Source organism: Macaca thibetana, chromosome 2 (genome assembly GCF_024542745.1).
Source record: "Macaca thibetana thibetana isolate TM-01 chromosome 2, ASM2454274v1, whole genome shotgun sequence".
Taxonomy (NCBI): Eukaryota; Metazoa; Chordata; class Mammalia; order Primates; family Cercopithecidae; genus Macaca; species Macaca thibetana.
In genome coordinates, this window is record NC_065579.1 from 107,141,064 (window position 1) to 107,159,909 (window position 18,846).

Genomic DNA, 18,846 nt, shown 5'->3' on the forward strand with positions numbered 1-18,846 from the left:
TTTATAAAACTTTCTATAATGCTTTATTTGAATGTTACTATTATGTGCTTTCTAAAATGGTGTGAACTACCAAACTCATGGATTCTCACTAGGTTATCAGGCATACAGTAGTCTTTATCAGAATCAAATGAAACTTCATTAAAAAAAAGAAAACTACCAATATAGAAATTCTTGAGTATGATTCACATTTAACTGCTGGCACTATAATTTGTAGCTCTTTGATTCAGAATGTACATAGTACTCATGTTTTAGGTAATAGGTAATACAGTTTATTTTATTTTTTTTTTTTGAGACAGAGTCTCGCTCTGTCACCCAGGCCATAGTGCAGTAGCATAATCTCAGCTCACTGCAACCTCCGCCTCCTGGGTTCAAGCAATTCTCCTGCCTCAGCCTCCCCTGCCTTGGGATTACAGGCGCGTGCCACCACACCCAGCTAATTTTTGTATTTTTAGTAGAGATGGGCTGTCACCATTCACCACGTTGGCCATGCTGGTCTGGAACTCCTGACCTCAGGTGATCCGCCCACCTCAGCCTCCTAAAGTGTTGTGATTACAGCCGTGAGTCACCACGCCCAACCTAAAGTTTAAATTTTCCTTAAAAAAAAAAAAGTGTTCAAAGACCTAAAAGGGCTAAAACTAAAAAACTCTTAGAATATAAAAATAAATCTTCATGACTTCAGATTTGGCAATGGGGACCATGGGGAGTGACTGCTAACAGGTATAGAGGTACAGGGTTTCTTGGGGGGTAATGAAAATATTCTAATATCTATTATGGTAATGATTGTACAATGTTGTAAACACGGTAAAAACCACTGAATTGTACACTTTAGATGAGTGAATTGTTATGTGTGATTTATATTTCAAAAGGTTTTTTAAAAAATTCTATAACATAAGCAGCTTGACACAGCTAATGAGACACTCACCTCTCTCTCAAATTCATCCTCCTCCTCCAAAAGATCATACACCTGCTCTAAAAGCTGAACTCCCAGGCCATGAATTACATCAGCTCTCAAGACTTCAACTAGTCTCCTGATCTTTTCAGAACCTGGCATGATAGCTAAAAGGCAACAACAAAGACAAAGGGAAAAATAAACACTTTTTTACCACTATAGCAAGAACACCACAATTTTTAAAAATTTTGCATTTTATTTTATTTTTATTTTATTTTTGAAACTGAGTCACGCTCTGTTGCCCAGGCTGGAGTGCAGTGGCACGATCTCGTCTCACTGCCCCCTGAGTTCATGCCATTCTCCTGTCTCAGCCCCCCGAGTAATTGGGACTACAGGTGCCTGCCACCACGCCTGGCTAATTTTTTGTATTTTTAGTAGAGACGGGGTTTCACTGTGTTAGCCAGGATGGTCTTGATCTCCTGACCTCGTGATCCGCCCGCCTCGGCCTCCCAAAGTGCTGGGATTGCAGGCGTGAGCCACTGCGCCTGGCCCATTTTTTTTTTTTTAAGTGACAGAGTCTTGTACTGTCATGGGGATGTAGTGCAGTGTGACCATAGCTCACTATATAGCCTCAAACTTCTGAGCTCAAGCAATCATCCTGCCTCAGCTTCCCAAGTAGCCAGAACTACAGGAATGCGCTACCACCTGCAACTAATTCTTAAATTTTTTGTAGTGATGGGGTCTATGTTGTCCTGGTTGGTCTTGAACTCCTGGCCTCAAGCAACCCTCCCACCTCGGTCTCCCAAAGCAGCGAGACTACAGGCATGATTATACCACACCAGGCCTTTTTTTTTTTTTTTTTTTTTTTTTTTTTTTTTCATTTCATTTGATTTTTTGAGATAAGGTCTTGCTCTGTCGCTCAGGCTGGAGTGCAATGGCATGCTCATGGCTCACTGCAGCCTCAACCTCCTGGGTTCAAGAAATCTTCTCACCTCAGCCTCCTGAGTAGCTGGGACTACAGGCATGGATCACTATGCCCGGCTAAGTTTTGTATTTTTTGTAGACACAAGTTTTCATCATGTTGCCCAGGCTGGTCTCAAACTCCTGGACTCAAACAATCTGCCCTCCTCAGCCTCCCAAAGTACAGGCATGAGCCACCGCACCCAGCAGGCCTGTTTCTAAAAAAATCTTGATATACTAACATTCTTTTTTCCCTATGACAAGAGTTTGGTTTAATGACTTAAAATTTACATATGAACTTAAGCTTCACTACCATCTCTTAAACCTTAAAAACACCACAACTGTCTAACTTGAAGAAAAGTCACATGAAAAACCACAAACATTTATCTATTTATTTATTTTTAAAAATCAATTTTCATGTAACTTTTCAGGAATACCTCTGTTGCATAACACAGGATATACCTTTTACAGAGATATGCAAATGAAATAATTTTAAAAACACACAAAAAATTTATAGGCATTAGTTCCTTGTTTTGACATATTTCTCCAATAAACACATGCTCTCCAGTTTGTTGTAAAAGAATAAATTGGACCAGGCGTGGTGGCTCACACCTGTGATCCCAGCACTTTCGGAGGCCAAGGTGGGAGGATCACCTGAAGTCAGGAGTTCAAGACCAGCCTGGCCAACATAGTGAAACCCCGTTTCTACCAAAAATACAAAAATTAGCCGGGCATGGTGGTGCATGCCTGTAGTCCCAACTACTCAGGAGGCTGAAGCAGGAGAATCTCTTAAACCCAGGAAGCGGAGGTTGCAGTGAGCCAAGATCACGCTACTGCACTCCAGCCTGGGTGACAGAGTGAGACTCCATCTAAAAAACAAAAAATAATAATAAGCTGATCACCTGAAGGCAGCTCTTTAAAATGGATTTCCTCTGCCTCTTCTGCAACCTTCCCATGAAGTATCAGTGTGTCCCGATATTTCCGATGAAGTCTGAATTCTGACACTGGGTTTGCTACCGGGACATCTTCACAGCTCTCTTTAGAATCCAGTTTCAGAGTCTGAGTCATCAATTGTACCAAGGCATTAATTTCATTTGTCTGACCTTTCCTGGGGGAAAAAAGTATCCCTCTGTTATTTAATTGACTTCATGAGAATTTTTCGTTAAAAAATTACATACAAAACCTTTAGGGAGTTTTGCTTTGAAATGTCCAAGTAAGCTCCTACAGGCTGACCTGACACTTCCGCAAATAACAACTACAAACTCTAGACAAAATACAAAACTCAACAATGTAAAGGCAATGCAGAATAAACAAAATCTGCAGGCAGATCTGGGAGAACAGTCAACACCTTTTAGCCTGAGGGCAGGCCATGGGCAGATCAAAGTACAAGAGAACTCACAATCTTTCTGGCCTACAGAAAGGAGAGTTCAGAACAACCACTGTCACTAGAAAGTGACAGAGGAACCTTGGAGACAGTCTAAAAGAAACAGCCCCAGATTCTGTGTATAAATTCTGCCTGTTTCAAAGTAACTTAACCACACTCAAGTACAAAGCTCAAGAACAGTTAAACACAAAATACCAGCTTCCAATGAGGTAAAATTCAGTATCTAGCATCCCATCAAAAATAACCAGATATGCAAAGAAGCAGGAAAATATCATGCATTTGTGAAGAGAAAGAAATCAGTTAATAGAAACATACCCAAATATGACACAACCGATAGAATAAATGAGGACATTAAAATGGGTAGTATAAATATATTCCATATGGCCAAGGTAGAAGAAAACATGAACATGTTAAGGAGACACAAAGATATTTAAAAAAGACTCAAATCAAATTTCTAGAAATGAAAGATACAATATATTAAATACACGGGATAGGATTAACAGATTAGACATTGCAGAAGAAAAGATTAATTAACTCAAAGACATAGCAATAGAATCTATGAAATGTGAAACAGAAAAAAAGTAAAAATAGGCCAGGTGCAGCGGCTCATGCCTGTAATACCAGCATTCTGGGAGGCCTAGGCAGGCGGATCACCTGAGGTCAGGAGTTCAAGACCAGCCTGGCCAATATGGTGAAACCCGGTTTCTACTAAAAATACAAAAATGTAGCCGGGCATGGTGGCGCGTGCCTGTAATCCCAGCTACTTGGGGCCGGGGGGGCCGGGGGGCTGATACAGGAGAATCGCTTGAACCCGGGAGGCAGAGGTTGTAGTGAACCGAAATCATGCCACTGCACTCCAGTCTGGACGACAGAGTAAGACTCTGTCTTAAAAAAAAATAAAAATAAAAAATAAAATATTTTTTAAAAACATAAAAATAAACAGAGCATCAGTGAGCTGTGGCACAAATTTAAGGAGTCTAATATACATGTAATTAGAATCTCTAAGAGGGCAGAAAGAAGTAAAAAAAAAAAAAAATGTGAAGAAATAATGGCCAGGCCAGGCGTGGTGGCTCACGCCTGTAATCCCAGCACTTTGGGAGGCCGAGGCGGGTGGATCACAAGGTCAGGAAATCGATACCATCCTGGCTAATATGGTGAAACCCCATCTCTACTAAAAATACAAAATATTAGCAGGGTGTGGTGGTACGCGCCCGTAGTCCCAGCTACTCGGGAGGCTGAGGCAGGAGAATTGCTTGAACCTGGGAGGCAGAGGTTACAGCGAGCCGAGATCGCGCCACTGCACTCCAGCCTGGGTGACAGAGCAAGACTCCATCAAAAAAAAAAAAAAAAAGAAAAGAAAGTCAGACATGTGCATAGAAGACACATTTTTGGCCAGATTAGTTCACACCTGTAATCTCAGCACTTTGGGAGGCCAAGGCGGGCGGATCACCTTAGGTCAGAAGTCGAGACCAGCCTGACCAACATGGAGAAACCCTGTTTCTACTAAAAATACAAAATTAGCCAGACGTGGTGGCACATGCCTATAATCCCAGCTACTAGGGAGGCTGAGGCAGAAGAATCGCTTGAACCCAGGAGGCAGAGGTTGCAGTGAGCTGAGATCATGCCACTGCACTCCAGCCTGGGCAACAAGAGCGAAACTCCGTCTCAAAAAAAAAAAGAGACTTTTTAGCTCCAGCATACGCCACAAACCATTTATAATTTTATCAGTGGGAATACTAGAGATCTGAATACTACTGAAAATGTACATTTAATATTCATTAAAAAAGAAATAGTTTATAAAGGGAGACAGAAAAACAAGAACTTACCCTTCCCTGCAATCCCCATCTGACTTATCAGTTGAACTTGTAGAAGAACTTAACTCATCCTCAGACAGACAATGAATCAGTTTCCTTTCCTATTAAATGTTTGGAAGACATAAAATTCTACATGACAACACAACCAGAATGTGATACTTGAACCAGTCTTAGATGCAACAACTAGACACAATATGTTCCTAGGTGCAATACAGCAGGAGAATCTAACAAATACAAAAATTGTTACCATATGATTTGTGGCCAAAAAAAGCACAAAAACTGATTTTACCCACATGATATCCCAGTTCACTCATAAAGTTCACAAGAATAACTGAATAACATCAGGTGAAGTTTTGTTTGTTTTTGTTTTTATTTGTTTTGTTTTTTGTTTTTTTTTTTGAGACAGAGTCTTGCTCTGTTGCCAGGCTAGAGTGCAGTGGCACGATCTTGGCTCATAGCAACTTCTGACTCTCTGGTTCAAGCAATGTTCCTGCCTCAGTCTCCCAAGTAGCTGGGATTACAGGCACATGCCACAATGCCCAGCTAATTTTTGTATTTTTAGTAGAGACAGGGTTTCACCATGTTGGCCAGGGTGTCTTGAACTCCTGACCTCATGATCCGGCCCACCTCGGCCTCCCAAAGTGCTGAGATTACAGGCATGAGCCACCGCGCCTGGCCAAGGTGAAGTTTTACAAGAGTCTCAGCTGTGAAGAAATTTCCAGAGGAGAATGGATGGCTAGTTCCGGCGTATCAACTCCTAAGCAGAGAGCTTGCTCTATAGGAATGTTGGCATTTTAAATTACCTAAGCAACCTCAGCTTGCCTGTTTTTTTGTTTTTGTTTTTGTTTTTTGATACAGGGGTGTCACTATGTTGCCCAGGCCACAAACTCCTGGGCTCAAGCAATCCTCCTTCCTTGGCCTCCCAAGTAGCTGGGATAACAGCCACAAGCCACCATGCCCAGCTTCAGCTTGCTCTTAATGTGAGACTGTTAAAGTGCTTTAAAGGATTACCTAATAATACACATAGACCTTACAACTCTGGGATATGGAAGGCAGCCTCTATTAGTGAAATAACTAAATGATACAGTTAAAGAAATAATACATCCATTACTTTCAAAGAGCAGGAAAAATTCCCAGAGTATTATACAGAGAGGTGAACATGGGTTAGAAACCTAGCAATTACCCATTTAGCCAAAAGACGGTGTCCCTACATCATCTACAGGCAAGAAGGTAAACTACATTGACACAAATAAGAAATTGAAGAATGATTAGCAAGTGAGACTCGAATCTGGCAACACAGATGGGTATGTTGGTATCACAACAGACTGAGCAAAGTGTTGCCTAGTGCAAGTCCTTAGAAAGTTCTGTTTACTTATTTATTTATATTTTTGAGACAGGGTCTTGCTCTGTCACCCAGGCTAAAGCACAGTGGTATGAACACAACTCACTGTAGCCTTGACCTCCTGGGCTCAAGTGATCCTTCCACCTCAGCCCCCTGAGTTGCTGGGACTACAAGTGTGCGCCACCTTGCCAGGTAATTTTTTTTTTTCTTAGAGACAGGGTCCAACTATGTCGCCCAGATTGATCTCAAACTCCTGGGCTAAAGCAATCTTCTCACCTTGGCCTCCCAAAGTGCTAGTATTATAAGCATGAGCCACTGCATCAGGCCAGGAAGTCCTGTTTTAAAGACCAACCTAAGAAATATCTTCAATTAGGCTATCAATTGTTTATAAGAGTACCTGAAAATTTTATTTCCTTAATGGGTCAAACATAATCCTTTTGACTATTATTTACCAGTTCCTTTCTTTATCAAGAGTGAAAAGATGTAATAAGCTGGCCCTGTCCCAAAAATAAATGGAGCTGACATTTAAAAGGTTTACTGCATTAGGCCTGCCAGAAGTAGACTGTCCACCTTCTTCTCTCTTAGGAGTACATAATGCACCTGAGTGACACTGCAGTCAGAGGAGAGCCGTCGGGCGGGCATGGGCTGGTCTTCCTCCTGGGGTTTTCCTTGCCCTGCTACACTCAGAGAAGCTTTCCTCACTGAAGGGCCTGAAAAAGCAAACATCCCCAGTAGTTGTTTGTGGTGGGCTGCCCCAATTGAAGAGGGCTTTGTATTTGGTATGGAATGTACCCCAGCAAGAGCTGGCCCAAAAGTAACTCAAACAGCATATTTATCATTATTCTGGTGTCTGACACTTCAGTTGAAATCTTAGCTCTGGGTCCACCAGTTCTGTGACCTTGGGCAAGTTACTTAACTCCTCAGAGCCTCTGTTTCCTCAGCTGCAAAATGGCGATAATAATGCATATTTTGGCAATTACTGTAAATATTTTTACCCTTAATATGTTTACCATAATGCCTAAGACATGGTCAGCATTCAATAAATGGAAACTGCTAGTACTATCTTTAAAAAATAATAAAAAAAATGATAGCCCTCAGCCTAGGGCAGCACCACTCCCCCAGCAACCTCCCTCTGTTCCTAAGATGAGAGCAACTCACTGACCAGTGGACACTGGACATGGAAAAAAGTTAAACATTCACTTGATTTCTGGTCTGAAACCTCCCAAGAGTTACTGCCACTCAAAGCCCTCGTTATTTCTTTAATATCCCCTTCCTCTGATATTTGAACCAGATTCAACACCCTATGATGATTTCTTAAAAGGCTTGACTAAGAAATTTCAAAATCTTTTCCAAATCAATTTCCTACATGTTTTACTGCTGCTGGAAAGTTTCAACCTCTCATAGTCAGAACCAGTGCTTCTGTCCACGGACCATACCTCTAACTGCCAATTAGATGAAGAAAATAAGTCAACTTTACCTGAAGAGGACATTTCTTCCTGTGACTGCTTTAGTCGCCTCCTCTCTCTGGCTGATAATGGTCGATCCTTTAAAAGAAAGTCACAGAGTCACTTCCATTCCTACTTGCTATTCTTATAACACCTACAATCCATAATGTATCATCCAGCATTAAGAAAAAGGTCTCAGCTGGATGCGGTGGCTCACACTTGTAATCCCAACACTCTGGGAGGCTGAGGTGGGCAGATCACGGGGTCAGGAGTTCGAGGCCAGACCGACCAACATGGTGAAACCCCATCTCTACCAAAAATACAAAAATTAGCCGAGCATGGTGGCGCATGCCTATAATCCCAGCTACTCGGGAGGCTGATGCAGGAGAATTGCTTGAATCTGGGAGGCGGTGGTTGCAGTGAGCTGAGATCGCGCCATTGTACTCCAGCCTGGGTGACAGAGCAAGACCAAAAAAAAAAAAGGTCTTGCACTGGACTTACAGGAGTGTCCACTGGAAACCAGCCCACAGCAGGGTTATAGCTACTAGTGAGAAATGATCACAGCCCTCGTTTCTGGGAGGTGCTCATTTTTAGAAGGGCAAATGGGGACTTTCACATTTGCCATATTCAGAATCTACTTGGTTTCTGTTTTTTTTTTTTTTTTTTTTTTGAGATGGAGTCTTGCTCTGTAGCCCAGGCTGGAATGCAGTGTGGCCCGATCTCAGCTCACTGCAAGCTCTGCCTCCCGGGTTCATGCCATTCTCCTGCCTCAGCCTCCCGAGCAGCTGGGACTACAGGCGCCCACCACCACGCCTGGCTAATTTTTTGTATTTTTTAGTAGAGACGGGGTTTCACCGTGTTAGCTAGGATGGTCTCCATCTCCTGACCTCGTGATCCGCCTGCCTTGGCCTCCCAAAGTGCTGGGATTACAGGCGTGAGCCACCTTGCCCAGCCTACTTGGTTTCTTTAATTCACTGGAAGTGACCATCTCTGAAACCACAGAATCTGTCCATTTCAATCAAAGATTCTGCTGAGGCTGGGTGCAGTGGCTCACACCTGTAATCCTAGCACTTTGGGAGGCTGGGGCAGGTGGATCATCTGAGGTCAGGAGTTTGAGACAAGCCTGGCCAACATGGGAAAACCCCATCTCTAATAAAATACAAAAATTAGACAAGCGTGGTGGCTGGCACCTGTAGTTCCAGCTACTGGGGAGGTGGAGGCAGGAGAATTGCTTGAACCCAGGAGGCAGAGGTTGCAGTGAGCCAAGATCATGCCACTGCACTCCAGCCTGGGCAACAGAGTGAGACTCCATCTCAAAAAAAAAAAGATTCTGCCGAGATCACATCTGTCCCATCTGTCCCTTCCAGTGTTTGGCAAGAAGCAGAGCTAAGATGTTTTAATACAAAACTTCATAATATACACAAGATTTTACAACCAATAAGAAGGTTTTGGAGGGTTTTTGCTTTGAGACAGCTTCTCGCTCTGTACAGTGCTGTACCAGGCTGAAGTACAGTGGCATGATCTCGGCTCACCTTAACCTCTGCCTTTTGGGTTCAAGCCATCCTCCCACCTCGGCCTCATAGTAGCTGGGACTATAGGCACGTGCCACCACATTTTACTAATTTTTAAATTTTTTGTAGAGACAAGGTCTCACTATATTGCCCAGGCCAGTCTTGAACTCCTGGGCTCAATTGATCCTCTTGCTTCAGCCTCCCAAAGTACTCGGATTACATGCATGAGCCACCACACCTGACTATAAGGTTTTTAAAAATCCAACATATGTTCCCACAAACCTTTGATGATGACATCGCACTGCTCCTTGAACTGCTCACAGACCCAGTGACCACTCTACACTGGTTTTCAGCCTCTTTTTGTATTGATGTGATATCCACTTTCCCAACAATGGGATGAGAAGGCAAAACTCGAGGAGGCGACTCTTGGAACTTAAATAATTAAAAAAGAAGATTAACAGTTTCATATACAGCCCCTTCCAATGTTCCCCTATCAGCAGGTTCCCTATGTATGTGTCAGTGGTTTGCTCTTAAAACCTTCAAAACATTGCATTTTTTTTTAAAAGACTCTGCCAAAAGTCAATCATCTAAGAAGCTTATGGAGAGGATACCTGTTGAAGTCATTTCAAGAAATGAGATGTCAACATGATTCTGTGGAGAAGCTGAAGAAAGAACTGTTCATCAGTACAATGCAGATGGGGTCAAAGGTTTACCCTCATTAGCCTATTCATTTAACTTTCAAAATGATCTGTCCATCTTTGCTGGAGAAGATAAAATCCTTACTCTCTTCCAACTCACTGATATTTGAAAACTAGTATTTAGCATCTTGCCATTGTCACCCTTCTGTATATGTTCCTTGCATTTCTTATGTGCCTTTTGGCAATTGTTAATTGCTCTAAAGAGAAACTGAGCTTCCCAAAGTCCACCTCCCAAACCAAAGCAAAATGACTTACAGCAAAGAGATCTCTGCCAACCTGTCTCTTTTCCCCTCTGTGCTCAGTCTGTTCTCTCTTCTTCTGCCGTCGCTGTCGAGACAGAGAAGGTTCAGACCCAGAGTTGTGTGGCTGTAAATCTGGGTGGATTCTGCCCTGTTTTTCTATAGTACATTCACCAGTAACTTGATCCTTAAAAATAATAAAATGACATTTTAAAGTATAGCAGCAACCTGGTACTAAAGTAAGCTGCCCATAAAAAGTGGTTTTTGTCTTTAGCATGAAAACTTTCCTCAAAAAACTGTTTCCATATTGCAATTTAAAGTGTTACCTGGAAGTTGTAAATTGACCCATCACAATGTAAAGTTCACAATATGGTCCAAATATAACAATGCAGAATTGAATACAGAGGTATACATAAACTTCCTCTTAGAAAACAAAAGAAGTGGGCCAGGCATGGTGGCTCACGCCTGTAATCCCAGCACTTTGGGAGGCTGAGGTGGGCGGATCATGAGGTCAAGAGTTCAAGATCAGCCTGGCCAACATGGTGAAACCCCATCTCTACTAAAAATACAAAAAGTAGCCGGGCATGGTGGTGGGCACCTGTAATCCCAGCTACTCAGGAGGCTGAGGCAGGAGAACTGCTTGAACCTGGCGGGGGGAGGTTGCAGTGAGCCAAGATCGCGCCATTGCACTTCAGCCTGGGCGACAGAATAAGACTCCATCTCAAAAAAAAAGAAAAGAAAAAGAAAACAAAAGCAGTTACAATTTCAAATTTTTGTGCAATAAAATTAAATCATAATGCAACAGTTAAAAAATAATAATTATAAAAGGAAGCAAACGCACACAAAAACTCAAAATAATGAATAGTCTTTTGAACATCCAAATGGTCAAACTCTCCATGCCTACTTTTTTTTTTTTTTTTTTTTTTGAGATGGAGTCTCACTCTGTCGCCCAGGCTGGAGTGCAGTGGCGCAATCTCGGCTCACTGCAAGCTCCACCTCCCGGGTTCACGCCATTCTCCTGCCTCAGCCTCCCGAGTAGCTGGGACTACAGGCGCCCGCCACCTCGCCCGGTTAGTTTTTTTTTAATATTTTTTAGTAGAGACGGGGTTTTACCGGGTTAGCCAGGATGGTCTCCTGACCTTGTGATCCGCCCGTCTCAGCCTCCCAAAGCGCTGGGATTACAGGCTTGAGCCACCGCGCCTGGCCCATGCCTACTTTTAAACACAATGAAAATGAGAAGAAGCTGAGTGTGGTAGCTCACACCTATAATCCCGACACTCTGGGAAGCCAAGTCAGGAAGACCACTTGAGGCCAGGAGTTCAAGACCAGCCTGAGCAACACAGAGAGACCTCCATCTCCATTAAAAAAAAAAAAAAAAAAAGTCAGATGTGGTGATATGCCAGGTAGTCACAGCTACCCAGGAGGCTGAGGTGAGAGGATTGCATGAGTCCAGGAGGTCAAGGCTACCATGAGCCGTGATCATACCACTGTACTCTAGCCTGGGTGACACAGCAAGAGTGTCTCAAAAAATATATATATATATATATTTATTTATTTATTTATGTAATGTTTTGAGACAGTGTCTCGCTCTGTTGCCCAGGCTGGAGTGTAATGGCATGATCTCGGCTCACTGCAATCTCCGCCTCCTGGGTTCACACCATTCTCCTGCCTCCGTCTCCTGAGTACCTGGGACTACAGGCGCCCACCACCATGCCCAGCTAATTTTTTTTTGTATTTTTAGTAGAGACAGGGTTTCACCATGTTAGCCAGGATGGTCTCAATCTTCTGCCCTCGTGATCCGCCCGCCTCAGCCTCCCAAAGTGCTGGGATTACAGGTGTGAACCACTGCGCCTGGCCAAAATCTTTTAATAAATTAAAAAGATAATGAGGAGTTGTCTTTCTCAAAATGAATGTTTATTTGCAATGCTGACAGGCAAAGACAAAATGCCGACATCAGTTATCAAAATGTTCTGATTTTTTTCTCTTCCTCCAAATAAAAATAATTGTTTTAATTACATCACTTAAATTGTGGTTAATCTAAAACTACTGGTTTGATTCAATTATTTTTAAAAATCTCCTCATAACTTTTCATAAGTTTTCCATTCTGAAAATGAACAAATGTTTTAAATGAATTCCAATTTAATAAAAATTTATTTCCCAAGTAAACATCAGTTATTTGGATGTACCCTAAAAAGTACAATAAAAAGACCATTGAGCTTGGCATTAGATGGAGTCTTATGTGAGAAACTTAATTGTCCTGAGCCCAGTTTCATCATTTAAAAATGGATCTAATACCCACAGCCATATTGTATTACTATTTGAGGATTAGCTGAGAGAATACACTAAAAGTACTTAGGACTATGTCTGATGCATATTAATTAGATGCTCAGCCAGGCGCAGTGGCTCACACCCGTAATCACAGCACTTTGGGAGGCCAAGGTGTGAGGATGATTTGAGCCCAGTCAGGAGTTTGAGACCAGCCTAGACAACATAGGGAGACCCTGTCTCTACAAAAAATAGAAAAAATTAGCCAGGCATGCTGGTGTATGCCTGTAGTCCCAGCTACTCGGGAGGCTAAGGTTGGAGGATCACTTGAGCCTAGGACACCGAGGCTGCAGTGAGCTGAGATCACATCACTGCACTCCAGCCTCAGCAACAGAGCAAGGACCTGCAGAAGAGGAAGAGGGGAGGGGAGGGGAGGGGAGGATGGGAGACAATATTTTCTTTTTTTTGTTTTTTTGAGATGGAGTCTTGCTCTGTTGCCCAGGCTGGAGTGCACTGGGGCAATCTCAGCTCACTGCAACCTCTGCCTCTCAGGTTCAAGCGATTCTCCTGCCTCAGCCTCCTGAGTAGCTGGAATTACAGGCGTGCGCCACCACGCCCGGCTAATTTTTGTATTTTTAGTAGAAACAGGGTTTCACTATGTTGGCCAGGCTGGTCTTGAACTCCTGACCTCCTGCCTCAGCCTCCCACAGTGCTGGGATTACAGGTGTGAGCCACCATTCCTGGCCGGGAGACAATATTTTCAAATGCTGTATCTAATAAGGAACTGGTATCTAGAATAAAGAACTCTCAGAATTCAATAATAAAATGATAAACCAATTTTAAAATTGGCAAAGAATTCAAGTAGTTTATTTCTCCAAAGGAGAAATACTGGCCAAAGTATATAAAAAGATGCTTAAGGCTGGGCATGGTGGCTCACACCCATAATCCCAGCACTTTGGGAGGCCGAGGCAGGCTTGAGGTCAAAGTTTGTGACCAGCCTGACCAACATGGTAAAACCCCATCTCTGCTAGAAAAACTACAAAAATTAGCTGGACCTGGCGGCACATGCTTGTAATCCCAGCTATTCAGGAGGCTGAGGCTGGAGAATCACTTGAACCCAGGAGGCACAGGTTGCTGTGACTGTTACAGGGTACTGGGTTTCTTTTTGGTTTGATGCAAATATTCTTCTATGTTTAAACTGATACATAGAATTACTGATTTTCCTAAAATGACAAGAGAACCCACACATTTGTAACTGCACTTTCAGTCTTCTCTCCAAAACCAATATCTCATGTGTGCATATCACTCACCTGGTCCTTTGGCTTTTGTTCTTTGATTAGGGGCTGCAGAGGCTTCACTGGTTCATTTTTTTCCCCAGCAACAATGTCAGAGGACCATGTGGGAATCAGGTTTTCAGGCTGGGCACTGGATTTACTGTTGTTCTGAAGCATCTCCTCTTTCACTTGAGAAATACTGCATATACCTCCTAACTCATTAGAGGCATCCAAGTGTCTTGGCTGATTCTCCTGAACGAAGTCATCACTCACTGAATCCCTCCCTTTTGCAGGTAAGATGTCAATATTTACCTTACTGATTGTGGCTAGTTCTGTGGTATTGCTAAAGTCCTGTTTGCAGGTATGGGCTTTCAGACTGGCAGGTGACTTCAAGGGACCAGAGGCCCTGGGTTTCTCCTGGGACAAACATTTGCCTTCATCCTGAATGAAAACATGTTTGGAAATTATTATAGCACTCCTCATATCTTATACCAAATCAACTCAAAATGCAACAAGAGGTTCCTCAAAAAGTTAAACATGGAATTACCATATGACCCAGCAATTCCACTCATAAGTATATAATCTAAGGAACTGAAAGCAGGGACTCAAGTAAATATTTGTACACCAATGTTTATAGTAGCTTTATTCAAAATAGCCAAAAGGCGGAAACAACCCAAAAGTCCATCAGCAGATGAAGGGATAAACAAAATGTGGTAAATACTGCCGGGCACGGTGGCTCACGCCTGTAATCCCAGAAGTTTGGGATGCCGAAGCAGGTAAATCACTGGAGGCCAGGAGCTCGAGACCAGCCTGGGCAACATGGTAAAATCCCATCTCTACTAAAAATACAAAAATTAGCCAGGTGTGGTGGTGCATGTCTGTAGTCCCGGTTACTTGGGAGGCTGATGCAGAAGGATTGCTTGAGCCTAGGAAGTGGAGGTTGTAGTGAGCCGAGAGCCCGCCATTGCACTCCAGCCTGGGCAACAGGAGTGAAACGCTGTCTCAACAACAACAAAAAAGGCAAATACATACAATGGACTATTTCTAATCCATAAAAAGGAATGAAGTTCTGATACATGCTAAAACATGAATGACCCTTGAAAACATGCTAAGTAAAATAAGCCAGGCCAGGTGTGGTAGCTCACGCCTATCATCCCAGTACTTTGGGAGGCAGAGGCAGGAGGATCACTTGAGCTCAGGAGTTTGAGACCAGCCTAGGCAACATGGCGAAACCCCATTTCTATAAAAAAAAAATACCAAAAAATTAGCTAGGCATGGTGGCAAGTGCCTGTAGTCCCAGCTACTTGGAAGCCTGAGTGGGAGGACTGCTTGAGCCGGGAGGTCAAGGCTGCAGTGAGCCGTGATCACACCACTGCGCTCCAGCCTAGTTGACACAGTGAGGTCCTGTCTCAGAAAAGAAAAGAAATAAGCCAGGACAGGGCAGGGAGCAAGCAGGGGCAGGAATGGCACTGTGGCCAGAGATGCTGCTGGGCCGCAAAGGTGATGGGCAGCTGGGAACTCTACATTGAAGGTGCAGAGGTGAGGCACAATGCCCGGAAGGCTGGTAAATTGAATGCTGAGGACAGAAGAGTCTGATGACATAATACTGAATTTCTTTGTTTGGAGCACACATTATGAACTCTTTCGGGAGCATGTCTACAAGCTCTATATGGAAATGATCTGAAGCTGAAAACATTGGCAGGGGATGTGAAAATCAGTCTTCCATGAACTATGCCAAAGAAACAGCTGCCTTCTATTCCCAAAAATGCTTTGCCCATAACTAAGCCTACACCTTCTGCCCCAGCAGTAGAGTCAATAAATGGCATGCATGCTTCCTATAGACTCGTCCACCTGAAATACTCTCTTCTTGCAGAATTTACCTTGGTTGTGGAGCAGATGTTATTAGGTGTCTATGTGCAGCCATCTTATCCCTCTGTATTAAAGTGGTTTGGACTAATAATCATAGAGCATAGACTTTATCAAGATGGCATATTTAGGCAGGCGTGGTGGCTCACACCTATAATCCCAGCACTTTGAGAGTCTGAGGTGGGTGGAGCACTTGAGGTTAGAGTTCGAGACCAGCCTGGCCAACATGGTGAAACCCATCTCTAACCAAAAATATAACAATTTGCTGGTGTGGTGCCACGTGCCTGTAATCCCAGCTACTCAGGAGGCTGAGGCAGGAGATCACTTGAACCCAGGAGGCAGTTTGCCATAAGCCAAGATCGCACCACCACACTCTAGCCTGGGCAACAGAGTGAGACTCTGTCTCAAAAAAAAAAAAAAAAAAAAAAAAAGATGGTGTATTTAAGTTTGCAGTTTACATCCATCCCTGATTACTATACAGATGGTGACTATCCATGCTTGATATTCGGTATTCCCATCTTTCACCTACTAGGTGATGCCACCTCAGATGAACTGGATGTGAAGAGAGCATTTGGAAAATGGAGGTGGAATCATAATCAAATTTGGCAAGTACTAACAATATGCAGGGAGAGTTTTCTACAAGATTGATAAAAAAGCCCCCTAAACCCAGAGGCTGCAATACTGTATGAGAAAGATGTTCAGCTTTTTAAGAGTAAAGTGGTTGACAGTGTTAAGGTATGCATTACTCATTTGTCTGACCAATCTAAAATAGAAGACTCATGCAATTAGCTTTTCTCCATGGAATCCTTCTGTACATGATGAAGCCAAAGAAAAGATGCTGACTCAGAAAAGCCTGAAGAACAGCACAATAAGTGTTCGTGTCGCCGGCCTGTCATAGATAAAGACTGGCTCAGTACAATCTTTCAGTAAAGAAGAGAAAACAGTAGCAACTTAAGAGATGGTGAATCTGGTACACTATGCACTTTCCTGCTGGACTCTGGACTAGTTCAAGCTGACCAATGGCAATGGACAGCCTGAAAAACAAAACCGTGTTAACAATGAAAAAAAATGAAAGAAAGAAGCCAGAAACAGAAAGACAAATATTGTATGATTCCACTTATATAATATATCTAGAACAGGCAAATCCAAAAAGACAAAAAGTAGATGAGAGCTTACCAGGGCCTGAGGATAGAGGGAATAGAAAATTATTGCTCAATGGGTACAAAGTTTCTGTTTGAAATGATGGAAACGTTTTGGAAGATAGTGATGATGGTTGCATGATACTGTGAATGTAATTAAGGACAATGAATTATATGCTTCATATGTAGTATTAGACCACATTAACAAAATGAAGGAAAAAAAACACATGATCAACACCCTTATGTGATGATTTTCAGGGCTGTGGAAAAAAAAAAACACCTTTTCATGATTAAAAAAAAATTCAACAAACTAGGAATAGAAAAAAAAATTCATAACATAATAAAAGTCACATATGAAACACCCACAGTAAACATCACATTTAATGGTAAAAGACTGAAAGCTTTTCCTCTAAGATCAGGAACAAGGCAAGAATACCTGTTTTCACCTCTTCTAGTCAATATAGTACTAGAAGTTCTAGTCAGAGCAATTAGGCAAGGAAAAAAATAAGGCATCAAAATTAGAAAAGAAGAAGTAAAATTATCTCCTTTTGCAGATGATATAATCTTGTGTGTAGGAAACCCTAAAGATTCCACACGCAGAAACTGTTAGAACTAATAAATGAACTGAGCAAGGTAGCAAGAGGCAAAGTCAACATACAAAAAACAGTTGCATTTCTATATACTAACCATAGACAGTCTGAGAAGCAAATTACAAAAACAATTCAATTTACAACAGTATCAAAAATAAAAAAATAATTAGGAATTAACCAAAAGGTGAAAGAAGACTCACATAGTGAAATCTACAAAATGGTGTTGAAAGAAATGTAAAGAAGACATAAATAAATGGAAACACATCCCATGCTCATGGATTGGAAGACTGTTAACATTGTTCGTTCTTTTTTTCTCTTTTTACAATTGGGCATCTCCTTGAGAAGAGCTTAATATTGTTAATATATTAATACTACCCAGAGCAATCTATAGATTCAATCTAATCCTTATCAAAATCCCAATGACATTCTTTGGAAAAACAGAAAAATCCATCCTAAAATTCAATGGAATCTCAAGGGCTCCCAAATAGCCAAAACAATCTTGAAAAAGAAGAATAGAGATGGAGGACTCATGCCTCACGATTTTAAAACATACCACAAAACTACATTATCAAAACAGTGTAGTATTCGTATAAAAACGGACATTATACATAGAAACCAATGGAACAGAATGGGGAACCCAGAAATAAACCTTCACATGTGTGGGCAAATGATTTTTGACAAAGGTGCCATGATCATTTAATGAGGAAAGGACAGTTTTTTCAACAAATAGTGCTGAAAAAGCTAAATACCCATATACAGAAGAATGAAGTCAGACCTTTACCTAATACCATATAAAAAATTAACTCAAAATGAACAAAAAACCTAAATGTAAGACCTAAAACTATAAAACTCTCAGAAGAAGACATAAGGCAAAGGCTTCACAACATTGGATTTGGCAATGATTTTCTGGATAGGACACCAAAGGCACAGGCAACACAAGAAAAAGACATACTGGATTTCACAAAAATTAAAAATTTTGTGCATCAAAAAACACTATCAACAGAGTAAAAAGGTAACCCACAAAACGAGAGAAAATATTTGCAAATCATGTATGTGATAAGGGATTGACATCTTGAATATATGGAGAACTCCTAAAAAATTCAACAGCAAAAAATGAACGACCCAACTCAAAAATGGGCAAAGGACTTGAATAGACATTCCTCCCAAAAAGATATGCAAATGGCCAAGAAGCACACAAAAAATGCTCAATATAACTAATCACTAGGGAAATGCAAATCAAAACTACAATGAGATACCATCTCATGCCCATTAGGATGGCTATTACTAACAAATCCCAGAAAATAACAAGTACTGGTGAGCATGTAGAGAAACTGGAACCTTTGTGTACTGCTGATAGGAATGTAAAATGATACAGAAGTTGTGGAAAACAGTACTACAGGTCCTCAAAAAGTTAAAAATAGAATTACCAT

At 41.9% G+C, this 18,846-nt stretch overlaps 1 protein-coding gene and 1 pseudogene across 8 annotated transcripts in view; one reads left to right on the forward strand and one right to left on the reverse strand.

The window, feature by feature from the left end:
- The window catches only part of NEK4 (NIMA related kinase 4), a 71,240-nt gene that overhangs the window by 38,447 nt on the left and 13,947 nt on the right, over positions 1–18,846 (reverse strand). For 7 of the 8 annotated variants that reach the window (XM_050778469.1, XM_050778468.1, XM_050778467.1 and 4 more), the window contains 8 exons: positions 13,858–14,262; positions 10,299–10,469; positions 9,628–9,777; positions 7,867–7,933; positions 6,990–7,099; positions 5,060–5,148; positions 2,752–2,957; positions 923–1,056 (listed from right to left, as the gene is read on the reverse strand). In XM_050778469.1, coding sequence (XP_050634426.1) covers positions 923–1,056; positions 2,752–2,957; positions 5,060–5,148; positions 6,990–7,099; positions 7,867–7,933; positions 9,628–9,777; positions 10,299–10,469; positions 13,858–14,262 — 1,332 coding nt within the window. The remainder of the gene's footprint in view (positions 1–922; positions 1,057–2,751; positions 2,958–5,059; positions 5,149–6,989; positions 7,100–7,866; positions 7,934–9,627; positions 9,778–10,298; positions 10,470–13,857; positions 14,263–18,846) is intronic. The other variant, XM_050778465.1, reaches the window with a different exon arrangement.
- LOC126947621 (AKT-interacting protein-like) lies at positions 15,456–16,642 on the forward strand (annotated as a pseudogene).